General features: G+C 45.4%; 2 protein-coding genes across 2 annotated transcripts; one reads left to right on the top strand and one right to left on the bottom strand.

Annotated features, from left to right (window-relative positions):
- The first annotated feature begins 8,764 nt into the window (after positions 1-8,764).
- Positions 8,765-9,757, top strand: LOC122680369 (vacuolar protein sorting-associated protein 29-like). The gene has a single exon (XM_043881667.1). It carries the CDS (start codon positions 8,788-8,790, stop codon positions 9,325-9,327), a length of 540 nt encoding a protein of 179 aa, XP_043737602.1. The 5' UTR covers positions 8,765-8,787; the 3' UTR covers positions 9,328-9,757.
- A 1,606-nt stretch (positions 9,758-11,363) lies between these two features.
- Positions 11,364-13,115, bottom strand: LOC122680784 (histone H3-like centromeric protein A). The gene has a single exon (XM_043882470.1). The coding sequence runs from the start codon at positions 13,023-13,025 to the stop codon at positions 12,612-12,614; it is 414 nt and encodes a 137-aa protein (XP_043738405.1). The 5' UTR covers positions 13,026-13,115; the 3' UTR covers positions 11,364-12,611.
- Positions 13,116-13,543: the final 428 nt, after the last annotated feature.

The following is a 13,543-nucleotide window of genomic DNA, read 5'->3' as shown; positions in this document are numbered from 1 at the left end:
CGCGGCCCCGCCCTCCGCGCCCGCTCCACCCACTTCTCCTTTGTGGTGCACTTATTTGTGCCCCTCGCTGCCCGGGTTTTCTGGGCTTGGCCTCTGCGGGCCGAGCTCCCCAGAGTCCGCCCAGTGCCCGCCCTCCCTTAGATAGTAAATGCCAGACACAGAAGGACAAACGCGCTGTGCGAGGTGCCCCGTAGCCGCCAGATCCAAACAGAACCAGAGCGGTGGTTGCGGTGGAAGCGTTATGGTTTAATGGGTTCAGAGCTCCTGACAACCTCTCCTGGACCACACTTTAGTCAGGCTCCTCTGAATCCTCTTCCCAACTAGGCCTCCACTTGCGTAGCCCAGTTTTAGCAAGAATCCTGTCACTCGATTTAGCCGGAAACCTCCGCCCTCTTATCTGGCCAAATTCCTTCCTCCCTTACCTGCCACCTGCCCCACATCCCTGTCCCCAAGTGATGTTCCATTCCTCACCTGCCCGCCTGCGGCAAGAATCCTAGCCTAGAATTACTCGTAACTCTTAAGTAATTTTCTATCCATCCCATCCCCTACCCTACTGTTTGTCCAGAAGTCCCCACTTGTCTGCTGTATTTGGAATTGACCCCGGGTCTCTAATGACCTCTCTTTTCCCCTGTTGCCAAGTCCCGAATAAAATCTGCTTTTACCACTTTAATGACCGTGTGGCTCTGGTTTCCTTTCACATGTCGGTTTGGGACGATGACAGAGTTCTGGATATTTCTGATGGTTGCACGACGAGGTGAATGTATGTAATGCCACTGCACTGTACATTGAGAAATGGTTAAAATGGTAGATTTTATGATATGTCTTTGTTTCGACAAGAAAAAAGGCCTTTTTAAAGACTTAAAAAGTTAAATACATAAAAGCAGCATCAGTGCAAAGATCCTGTAATAGTCTCTCCTGGGGTGCATTGACTTGCCTCAGAATTCTCCTCCCCTCTCTTTTAGGGTTGCCAGATGAAAACAGAAGATGCCAAGGTCATTTGAATTTTAGACGAAAAAAAAAGTTTTTTATTTTTATTTTTAGTACAAGTATGTCCCAAACTAAGCATGGGGCATGCTTACATTAAAAAAAATCATTTTTGTTTATTTGAAATTCAGGATTAAGTGTTTTATATATATTTTTTGCTGAATCTGGCACAATTTTCTCTCTACTCTCTTCCAGTTATTTTCAGAATTTTGTCCTCCTTCCCTACCCATCTCTGCATCCTTCCCTGGGAGAAAGTTAGGATGAAATGTCTTTTTTGCTGCTGCTGCTGCTAAGTCACTTCAGTCGTGTCCGGCTCTGTGCGACCCCATAGATGGCAGCCCACCAGGCTCCACTGTCCCTGGGATTCTCCAGGCAAGAATACTGGAGTGGGTTGCCATTTCCTTCTCCAATGCATGAAAGTGAAAAGTGAAAGTGAAGTCACTCAGTCGTGTCCAACCTCAATGATTTGCAGGCTGCAGCATACTGTCCCCACCAATGATGGGAAAGAGATGGGTTTGCACCTGTATTATAGACCAAATGTACAGCCCCTCCAATACATTAACACCCTAACCCCCAAGGTGACAGCATTTGGGCCGGGCCTTTGGGAGGTAGTTTGGGGCAGATGAGGTCATGAAAGTGGGGCTCTCATGAGGGGAGACAGCCCTGATGAGAAGAGATACTCTGTCTCTCTGCAACACTAAGGACACAGACAAAAGGGAAAAGGGCTCTCTCCAGGAACCAAACTGGCCGGTACCTTGATCTTGGTCTTCGGAACCTCCAGAACTGTGAAAAATAAATTTAAGCTGTTTAAGCCACTCTATGGTATCTTGTTTTTGATTAAACAATCTGCAAGCTCATTTCCCCCTCACTCCACCTGAGCAATGACTGATCGGGTTAAGGTATCCATCAAAGAGGGACCCATGGGGCCTCGGCTGCCACATTTATAAACTGGGGTTAACGGTTGAGCACAGGAGAGAAAGGATGTCTAAGCGCTCTGTGATCTGTGAAAGGTGTTCAGACACGAACGGCTCGGGACGTCTGTCTGTACATAGACATGTGCCCACGTACTTCATACATCAAACCCGGCTATCTTCTCACAAAAGTGCTGCAAGACAGCATACCCAGCCCCGAGCAGCCAGTTCACCCTCCAGACCGCTTACCCTCACTTCGTCCAAGTTCTCTACCTCATCTACCGCCGACTGGCTACCCCATACTTCATTTCAAAATTTTCCCAGGACCTGGATTGCAAAGACATTTAACCTCAGCCACTTGAGCTGTAATGATAATGCTGAGGATAAAGAAAATCTGAGTGTCGTCTTAATACCTGCCGCTGGTGACCCCATCATGTAATTATATTCACACAAAATATCCAAAAAAGTCGATGCAGGTTGGTTGTTTCCAAGAATGAGGGGGAGGGGTAATGTGAAACGGCTGCTATAGGGTACGAGTGTGCTCAGCCGTGTCTGACTCTCTGCGACCCCATGTACTATAACCCGCCAGGCTCCTCTGTCCGTGGGATTCTCCAGGCAAGAATACTGGAGTGGGTTGCCATGCCCTCCCGCAAGTGAGCTTCCCCACCCAGGGATCGAACCTGAGTCTCAGTTCTTACCACTGAGCCACCTGGGATAACCTGCCTAACGGGTGATTTTTTGATTGGGGGTGATGAAAGGTTACAGGGCTACACAGAATGAGGGGTTTCACAGCATTGTGTGTGCACTAAATGCCACTGAACTGTTCACTTTATTTTAATTTGTTTTACATTTATTGAATCTTTATTACAAGCACATCTACAAGGCATTTTGTTCGATGGTTTGGGGAATGAAAAGGAATTTAATGGCCTGACTGGGAAATGAGAGACACAGATGAAAAACAACACAAGGCCATATTTTACAAATTTAGGTGATAAAGAGTAAAGCAAGGCTGTATCATTGACTGCATGATGGTTAAATTTTTTTTTGCTTTCTTTTTTAATATAATTTTTATTGGGATGTAGTTGATTTACAGTGCTGTGTTAGGAGCTGTTCACTTTAAAATGGTCAGTTTGTATGGCTATCACCTCACTCTAAAAAACGAAACTGGCAGACAAGGCTGGGGCATGAGAAATGCTGTCCAAGCACTAGGGGAAGAAAGGAAGCAAAAAGGTAAAATACAGACATGAGCCCAATCTACTTTTTTTTAACAAAAATTCCCTAGGAATCTCCAACAAGCAACTTTCTCTTACATCTTATTGACCAGGTCTAGACCACATGACCTTGGCCAGCTGCAGAGGAGACTTGGGATATGAGTCTTTGTAACTGGGGATATTACTTACCTGAACAAAATAGGATTCTATCCCTGGTGGCTCAGTGACACAGAACTTGCCTGCCAATGCAGGGCACGTGGGTTCAATCCCTGAGTTGGGAAGATCTCCTGGAGAAAGAAATGGCTATCCACTCCAGTATTCTTGCTTGGGAAATCCCATGGACAGAGGAGCCTGGCAGGCTAGCATCCATGGGGTTGCAAAGAGTCAGACACAACTTATCGACTAGACAACAGTTAGGAAGGAGTCGATAGAAAGAGGGTATTCAACTGTGCAGTGTCTGCTAGAGACACCTAACCTTTGCTCATGTTTGCTCAGAGAGGGGTTTCTGAAGGATGTGATGCCAGACTTAAAGGATGAGCAGGAGTGACCCCAGGGAAGGAGGGTGGGGTTATAGGCATTCCAGGACCAGGAGACAGCAGGAGTCTATTCATCAAGGCGAGGCTGGCTGCTGCAGCAACTGGAAACAATCCCATCACTTCTCACCGACGGGACATCCAAATCCATGGAGGGCTTTCCTTCAGGCTTTAATTCAGGTGCCTGAGTTCTTTCCATCTATGGGTCTGCCACCCTCAACAAGGGGCTTCTGGGGTTGGGAAGGGAAAGAACATGAACAGCACATGCAGGGTTTGATGGACCAGGTCTGGCAGCAGCACAGATCACTCCTGTTTATCTTCCACTGGCAGGACTCTGCTCAAGTGGCCACATCTAAGTGCAAGGGAGGCTGGCAAACAGAGTCTATCTATAGATGAGCCAGTTTCTGCTACAGTGATCAGGAGGTGAGAAAGTGCGCAGAGGGGGATGTGACACTAGGCTGTGAGCAGTTTGGTGTTGGTGAAGTTCAAGGTGAAGTGGCTGGAGATAAGATTAGAAAAGAAATAGTAACCAGACCACAGTACTGGGTACATTTTCTGAGCTCCTGTTCTGTACTGGGCAATGCACTTGGTACTTTACATCTATAACCTCAGTTATGATAAGGGGCCTGACCTGAGGAGAAGAGGTGGGTGATCTTCTGTGTTTATTTGTTTTGTATGACAGTTCTGTTGCTGTTCAGTTGCTCAGTCGTGTCAGACTCTGCGACCCCATGGACTGCAGCACGCCAGGCTTCCTTCACCATCTCCCTTTCTCAAACTCATGTCCATTGAGTCAGTGATGCCATACAACCATCTCATCCTCTGTCATCCCCTACTCCTCCTGCCTTCAATCTTTCCCAGCATCAGGGTCTTTTCCAATGAGTCAGTTCTTCGCTTCAGGCGCCCAAAGGATTGGAACTTCAGCTTTGGCATCAGTCTTTCCAATAAATATTCAGAGTTGATTTCCTTTAGGATTGACTGGTCTGATCTCCTTGCTGTCCAAGGGACTCTCAAGAGTCTTCACCAGCACCACAGTTCAATGGCATCAGTTCTTCAGTGCTCAACCTTTTTTGTTGTTCTGCTCTCACATCCAAGCATGGCTACTGGAAAAACCATAGCTTTGACTAGACAGACCTTTGTAGGCAAAGTAATGTCTCTGTTTTTTAATATGCTGTCTAGGTTTGTCATAGCTTTTCTTTCAAGGAGCAAAGTCTTCTAATTTCATGGCTGCAGTCACCATCCACAGTGATTTTGGAGCCCAAGAAACTAGTCTGTCTCTGTTTCCATTGTTTCTCCATCTATCTGGCATGAAGTTATGGGACCGTATGACAGTCCTACTTCCTAAAAAGTGTGTAGTGTTTCCCTGGGTGCAAAGCACATGTTGGTACACAATAGTTAATACTTATAAAAATTTGGTAAGGAAAATATTCCCATCATTCCTATGTACATTTGGAGGAAAATGAGGCTTTGAGAAACTTAAGAACTTGTCCAAGTTCAGCCAGGGCCACCTGTTAGTAGACACTCTCACCCACTCCATTGTATCAACTCCTGAAGAGGGCTGCATATGCCACAGTGGGCAGTCAGGACTTCAGCCAGAAGTCCAGTGGCTGGTGGGTTCAGAAGAAGCCATCTCTTTCTGATGCCAAAATTGGGCTCCCTCAGATTTGCTCAGACTTGTCTGTCATCAGTGGCATCTGGGGGGTGGGACAGACTCCATGAAACCATGAACTCATTCTTTTTGGGTGGCACCAGGTTCTCCCAGCTAAGGAAACTCTCCTTTTTCAGAGGGAGCAAACAGGGGGCTTTCAGGCCTCCCTCTGACCCCCAAATGACCCACTTTGGGACCTCATAGCTCTCCTGACACCCCCAATCCCAGCCTCCTCTGCAGCTTTGGAGGACCAGAGCTGGGAACACAGTGGGGCAGGCACCAGCCAGCCACAGGTGGCGCCAACTTCCCCCATCACGCACAGTAAGACAGCACTTTCAGAAGACCACAAATGTATTTTCATTAAGAATCAGAGGAAAAAATGAACTTAAGATTGAAGAAGATATTTGAGTATTAACATTTTCATCTGTGTACCAACTTAGTCAGAAAATATGATATTTTTTTATGGAGTAAGATTCCCACAAATGTAAAAGAACCCACCCAGTCTATGAGAGTTGTGATGAGGCTGGTGTGTGAAAGTGAGGAGGAGGAGAGGATGTGGATGTGTGTGTGTAGAGAGGGGTGTGAGTGTGAGTGTGGAGAGGGGGGTGTGTGTGTGTGTGTGTGTGTCTGTTTCAGAGCAGAGACTGAGGACCTAAGACCTCAGGCTCTGACTCTCCAGCCTGTAGCCCGGCAAGCTGCCTACATCCTTCTGCTCAACTCCACACTCCAGGATGTGCTTTTAGCCCAGAGCCCAGAGCCTGGTGCCCAGCGCCCCGAGTGTATCTGCATGTCAGGAGCTGCACCCCCGTTCCTGGCCCAGCGTCCACAGTTCTGAAATCCCACCCTGTGGTAGCTGGGCACTGGGCAGCAGACTAATCCTCGAAATAGCTCAGGGCAGATTATCCCAGCTTCTCGCCCGGCTCGGCCCCAGGGAAGGGGAGGCTGGAGCAGGGTGACTGCCCAGAGTGGGAAGACCCAGGAAGGCGAATGAATGCCCAGGAGAGAGCCTTCCCTGCTGGACCAGCAAAAAAGGGACTCCTAAGGGGTGGGGCTAAATATCAGAGGTGGGATTATGCAAATCAGGCCAATTCCAGCCAGAGATCTGAAGCTTGGAAAAACCTAGCCTAGGGGAAAGAATTTAATTTATAAAAATTTAAAAGTATGAAATGTCAAATAATCCCTTAAGGTGCTTATTTAACAACCAAATCATTCTGACACAATGAATCAAATGTAAAATGCTCCTCCCCCCAAGCTCCCCCCACCCCACCCCCTAAGTGGTTTCTCTCTCCAGTGGTCTCCCACCCATGCTGTTCACGCTCCTTCCCATCTCACTAACCCAGAAAATTCTGAAATCCCACCGCCGGGGGTGACTGGAGGACAAGACCCGGTTTCCTGGGGCCCAAGTCAGTGGGGGTAACTGGAGAGAGCCCAGACACCAGAGGCTTACTCCTTGGTGGTCATTGGTCACAAGTGGGTGTGGAGCATTAGAAATGCGGCCTGTGTGTGCAGCTGAGGAACTGACTGAACTCTTAATGTGCTTAATTTTCAGTAAAAATCAATTTAAGGGTCGGTTGCAGATGAACCAGACTGTCACACAGAGTGAACTAACTCAGAAAGAGAAAAACACATATCGTATATTAACGCATATATGTGGAATCTAAAAAAACTGGTATAGATGATCTCATTTGCAAAGCAGAAATAGAGACAGACATAGAAAACAAATGTATGGAATGTATGGGTGCCAAGTGGGAACGGGTGGGGTGTGTGTGTGAGGGATGAACTGGGAGGTTGGGATTGATACATACACACTGTTGGTATATTATGTATAAAACAGGTAACTAATAAGAGCCTACTGTATAACTCGGCGCTCTATGTGACCAAGGTGGGAAGGAAATACAAAAAAGAGGGGATGTATGTATGTGCGTGGCTGATTCACTTTGCTATACAGCAGAAACTGACATAGCAGTGTAGAGCAACTGGATTCCAGTTAAAAAAAAAGAGAAAAAGTTGATACTCCCTCCTTTCAGTTATCAGAAAAAAACATGGGTGAGACAACTTGAATTTTTGATATGTGGTGAAACTAAATACAGGCCATGTATTTCCAATAAGAATTTAGCATCCACACTGAAATGTGCTGTAAGTGTAAAATGCACACAAAACCTCTAGGACTTAGTATGAAAAAATAATTTTTTCAAGGACCTCATTAATCATTTTGTACTTGATTACAAGTTGAAATGATAATACTTTGTATACACTGAGTTAAATAAATATATTATTGAAATTAATTTCAGTTTTAGTTTACTTAAGCATTTTTTAAAAATATTTTTTGTTGTTGGAGTATAGAACCCAGTCCTGGCCAGCACCCTTTTGTTTTTAATCGAGCTATAATCTACATACCATAAAGATTTTTAGTATAGTCATAAAGTCGGCAACCATCCTCAACAGTCTCAGAATATTTTCATCACACCAAAAAGAAATCCCTTACCCATCAGGAGTCCTCCTCATCCTTCCCTCATGGAAACCCCCTGGAAACCATGAACATGCTTTCTTTCTGTCTCAGGACATCTCACTGCAGTTCCTTCCTGCCGGCATATCTGCCCTTCACCAGCTGCAAGATAATAAACATGGGGACTTCCCTGGTGGTCTGGGGGCTAAGACTCAGAGCTCCCAATGCAGGAGGCCCCAGGTTCGATCCCTGGTCAGGGAACTAGATCCTGCATGCTGCAGCTAAGACCCAGCACAGCTAAATAAATAAATAAGATTTTTTAAAAAGATAATGTGTGTGCTGTTTTAAGCTTTTTAGTTTGTGGTTAAATTATTACACAGTGATAACTAATACAGATTTCAGTAACGGAAATGGGGCTGTGCTCTAACAAATCCATAAAAATGTGGGGTGCAGAGGGCAGAGGCTGGAAGAGTCCTGAGGAGCCTGACAGATAGCACCTTGGATCCTCAAAGAGCCTGTTGGAACTACAGGCTTCCAGCACTTGCCAGACAGGCCTCAACAGAAGTGAAGGGTTTACTATGAGAGCTGGAAGAAGGAGACCCTTGCTGAACAGGGGCAAAGAGCTTAGAAAAACTGTCTCCTAGCAGGTACATGGAAAACAGAAAGGGTAAGTGATACACTGGTTAACAGAGTGGAGGGGAACGAGGGCTGCAGGTTGCTTCCTGTTTTTTCCTACTAAAATGTGAGACGAGAGATTAATGGAAGAGAAGCTGTTTGGTTTTTTAAAAAAATTTATGTATATTTTTTGGCCGTGCCACACGGCTTATGGGATCTTAGTTCCCCAACTGGGAATTGAACCCAAGCCCTCAGCAGTAAGAGCGTGAAGCCTTAATCACTGGACCACCAGGGGATTCCCAAGCAGAAGCTGGTTTAAAAAGCCATGGAAAGAGAAGGAGCACTTGAGGATTCTGAGAATTTTCAGCCTCCCCACATGGCACAAGATGCGAACGTTAGGAAACGACCTCCAGGTGGTGACTGAGTGGAGCCCAGTGACAGGATGGCTGGGCACAGATTGGTGTTGGTATTAGGAGTCCTGGACATCCCACATCGGTGCAACAGTTTGCCAGCTAAGTTCAAAAAACTGCTGGTGCCAGGGAAGATTCAGCACATTCTCTGCACTGGAAACCTTTGCACCAAAGAGAGTTACGACTATCTCAAGACTCTGGCTGGTGATGTCCATATTGTGAGAGGAGACTTCGATGAGAATCTGAATTATCCAGAGCAGAAAGTTGTGACTGTTGGGCAGTTCAAAATTGGTTTGATCCATGGACATCGAGTTATTTCATGGGGAGATGTGGCCAGCCTAGCCCTATTGCAGAGGCAGTTTGATGTGGACATTCTTATTTCAGGACATACACATAAATTTGAAGCATTTGAGCATGAAAATAAATTCTACATTAATCCAGGTTCTGCCACTGGAACATATAATGCCTTGGAAACAAACCTTATTCCTTCATTTGTGTTGATGGATATCCAGGCTTCTACAGTTGTCACTTATGTGTATCAGCTAATTGGAGATGATGTGAAAGTAGAATGAATCGAATACAAAAAATCTTAAAGCCAGGACTGTCCTGTTGATTTTTCTGCTGGGCTTTTTTGTTGTTGTTGTTCCCCTGTTCAACTCAAGTAATTAAACATTTAAGAGCCACAAAATTGTATCACTTTTATAATACTTTGCAGTAAAATATATTGTCTTCTGTTAATACAATGTTGGAGCTTCTTGTAAACTATAAGATTATATTTAGTGTAAGTATATGATTTCTATGAAAAAAATGTTCACCACACAGTAAATGGTCACACGTTAAGAAAAATTTATCCTTGTAAATATCTTCATAGTTGATATTTGGAACTTTATTACCAGTAGTGCATGAAGAGGAAGAATCTAGACTTTCTTGTATACATTTTTCTCTTCTCCAGTAATAAACAGCTACCTTTCATTTATTAAAAAAAAAAAAAAAAGAAAGAAAGAAATGACCTCCAGGAAGATGGAATAGAGAGGAGCTGTCTAGAGGAAAAGCAGAAAGTGTACAATTTTCCCTTAAAGCCTCACGAAGGACTTCCTTGGTGGCGTAGTGGATAAGAATCCACCTGCCAATATGGGGACACCAGCTCGATCCCTGGTCTAGGAAGATCCCACAGGCTGAAGAGCAACTAAGCCCATGCGCCCCAACTACTGAGCCAGCGCGCTCAACTACTGAGTCAGCACTCTAGGGGCCATGCACCCCAACTACTGAGCCAGCACTCTAGGGGTCATGTGCCCCAACTACTGAAGCCAGCGTGCCCCAGAGCAGGTGTTCCACAACCAGAGAAGCCACCGCAATGAGAAGCCCACGCACTGCAAGGAAGAGTAAGTAGCTCCTGCCTCATTGCAACTAGAGAAAGCCAGCACAGCAACAAGGACCCAGCACAGTAAAAAAGAAATACATAGAATAATTAAGGGAAAAAAAAACCTCATGGAGCTCAAAGCATCACAGCAGCATTGAATCACTCAAAGGGCTGCTTTGGGAGACTGGGGGTGTGCCTCCCAGAACCAGAACCTCTTAGTCCAAACACAGGGCCTCAAGGCAGCCAGAGGGGGTCAGCCCTTGGTGACCTCAGCTGGGGCTGAAGGGAGGGAGTGCTCATCTCACAAAGATCTGGGGTGTGGCTTTCGACAGGTGGGGTGAACCCCTGTTGAAATCCAGGGAAGACACACACAGTATGTTTTATTTAAGGCTTTGTTGAGTTTGTTACAATATTGCTTCTGTTTTATGATTTGGTTTTTTGATCAAGAGGCATGTGGGACCTTGGCTCCCAGACCAGGGATCGAACTCACATCCCCTGCATTAGAAAGCAAAGTCCCAACCCCTGGACCACCAGGGAAGTCCCAGATGTACAGTCTTGACAAAAGCCTATTCAGCAAAAGCACTGCCTGTCTGGACCGTCAGGGCAATGAGAATGCAAAATGGAAGGAGGCTGTAAGATCTCCCAAATTCTACTGGCAGGAAAAAGCTGAGAGAACGACTTAGCTGCCTTTCAGTGGAAAGATGACCCCAAGAGCAGAGCGTCGAGCCAAGAGACGTGGAATCGTTCTCAGGTCTTGAAATCTAGGCAGGGAACATGCAACATGGGCCCAGCGGATTCCAGAATCACTGTGGACCAGCAGTTCCCCTGTGCTTCCTCTGTTACCCCTTTTCGAGCTGTTGTGCGTGTGTGCGTGGGTAACAGGTATCTTTACTTTTACAGATCAGGTAAGAGGAACACCTCAAACCAGCTCACCGACACCTGCACCTCAAAGAATATGAGTTAGGGGCCTTCTTCTTGCTTGGTGACCGGGCTCAGCATGACCCAGGCCTGGTTGATGGCTCTGGGTTCAAGCCCCAGCTTTCCTCCCTAGTACTGTGTGGCCTTGGGGAAGGCACTCCACTTCTCTGAACCTTATTTTTCTCATGTGCAAGATGTAAGGACACGTGTTAACTGTTGGTGAAATTATCAGTCGACTCCTCCACCGTTCTCTTTTCTTCTCACTCTATCCTTTCCACTCAGTGAATCTTATCTATACTCATGGCTTCAGTTTTTAAATTTTTTTTTTTTAAATGTATTCATAGATAAGCTTTATTCCAATGTTTACATAAAAATGAGTTGATGTCGAACAGGAAAAGGTTTTTATAAAGGGTTAAAATTTATCAAACAACAGAACTTGGTCCTTCCCTTTAGTTTGAATTCAATTGGCTGACACATCATTATTAGTATCCACCCTCACTAATCATTTTCATCACACACAATATCTAAATGCCTTTGGATGGCACTTCCTATTTCTCTGGAAGTCTCTTAAACTGCTTTCAGTTACAAGAGAAGGGCAGGGATTTTATGGGCTCATACTCTACTCCACTGGAGGCAAAGATACACCCCTCAATTCTCTTGTTTAAATTGTGGCTGTTGGCAAAGTGTCCAAATGAAGGATTTAAGGCTAACACACAAAGAACATAGTATAATCTATGTATAACAGTAACTTTGCTTCTTCAAATTTTTTCCATTAAGAATTATTTCTATTATCTCTCCACAAGGAAGTTATAAAAATACCTGTAAAAACATTGAAAAGGCTCTTTAAAATCCTGGAATGAAAAATTCTGAAGTATAAATTATGATACATCTTCTATGATTTGCAAGTAAAGAATAAAATAAATTCTACAAGTTGGAATTTCTGAATGATTTTGGCAGGAATTTACCAGAAGGAGCCAGAACATCAAACCTTAACAATTTTCTATTTTCATCCCAATTGAGTTTTTGAAAAGCTGTATAATCTGTTGACAGGTATAGTCCACATACGAACTTGCTTCTGCTGTTAATGATGAAGTCAATCTGAAGGACAGAGATTTGTACGGTGGATGCGCCAGCCTCTTCCATGCAACTGACTGGTCTTCTCTTATTTTTTCCATAATGTTTTAAATAAAAGTAAATATATATATGGTAAAAAATTTAAATGGTACAAGAAGATTTAAAATAATCAGTAAATATCCTTTTTGCCCATAACCTAGAAAATCTGATGTCTTCCAAATCATCAGTCACATGAATAATTTGCAAAGTGAAGTCAACCTTAGAGTCTCTTCATCTGAAAATTATTCTCAGGATTTCTGGAATGTGTTGATTCTCTCAAATATTACCTCTGTTACAGAGGAAAGCCATGCAGTCTTCTTCTAAAAAAAAACTAACTATGAAAGCAACTCGCACGCTCTGCTCCAAGAGGGCAAGTCCAGGCAACACCTTGTATTCCGTGGATCTGGTCCTGGCTACAGGCAGGGGCTCTGGTATCAACCAGAGACTCGGGCGGGTGGCCAGAGCTCAGCTAAGCCCTTCCTGAATGCCTCGGATCCTCCGGGCCAGCTGCACATCCTTTGGGAAGAGCGTGACGCGGCCGGCGTGTAAGGAGAGGAGATAGGCATCCTCGAAGAGATGAACTAGAAATGCTTCTGCTGCCTCTTGTAGGGCCAACAGGGCCTGGGCTTGCCAATTGAAGTCCACACCACGAGTGAATTGAACACATATTTCTCTTGCCAGGCGGCAGAAGGGGGTCTTTCTTAACAGCAGGTGTGTGGTCTTCTGAAGAGTTCGGATCTCCTTCAGGATTCTATATCTCCGGCGAGCAGGTGAACGGGAGGACGTGCCTAAGGACGGGGCCGGCCGGCGGGCGGCGGGAGCCGGGCTCGCGGGGCGCCTCCTTGGTGTTTCGGGCTTGCGGCTCCGGCGCGGGCCCATGGCGGGCGCGCAGAGCTGCGGCCCCGCGGCTCCTTCTAGATCTTCTGGGTCCGGGGACAGAGGCTGGGAGGGCCGGGACGACCCGGCAGCGTGCCCCGGCTGGGTGCTGTTCGAATTCTAAATTTTTTTTTTAAGGTTTAAAGTTACAGGCAGTAAAATTCACACATTTCCACGTACAGTTCGGAGAGTCTTGACACGCATACAGCTGTGTAACCACCGCCATAATCATGGCACCAAGCAGCCCCATTACCCTCCCAAAACCCATGCCCTCATCCCCATCCCTTTGCAGTCAATTCACGCCCCTCTCTGCTCCAGGCAGTCACTGATCTGATTCCTATCAGTAAAGATTAGTTTTGCCTGTTCTAGCATGTCATGTAAATTGAATTAGGCATATGTACTCTTTTATATCTGATTTCTTTCCCTAAGCGTACTATTTTTGAGATTCATCCATGTTGTTCCATGTAGCCATAGTGTTTCTTTTTGTTGACAAGTAGTATTCCAGAAGGTGCATACCCACA

The sequence above is a fragment of the Cervus elaphus genome, chromosome 22 (assembly GCF_910594005.1).
Source record: "Cervus elaphus chromosome 22, mCerEla1.1, whole genome shotgun sequence".
In the NCBI taxonomy this organism is placed as follows: domain Eukaryota; kingdom Metazoa; phylum Chordata; class Mammalia; order Artiodactyla; family Cervidae; genus Cervus; species Cervus elaphus.
Note: the sequence above shows the minus strand (reverse complement) of the source record. Positions and strands in the feature narration are given on the sequence as shown.

Bases quoted from the DNA above. Each gene is read 5' to 3' on its own strand.
- LOC122680369 (XM_043881667.1), top strand. From the start codon at position 8,788: ATGGCTGGGCACAGATTGGTGTTGGTATTAGGAGTCCTGGACATCCCA.
- LOC122680784 (XM_043882470.1), bottom strand. From the start codon at position 13,025: ATGGGCCCGCGCCGGAGCCGCAAGCCCGAAACACCAAGGAGGCGCCCC.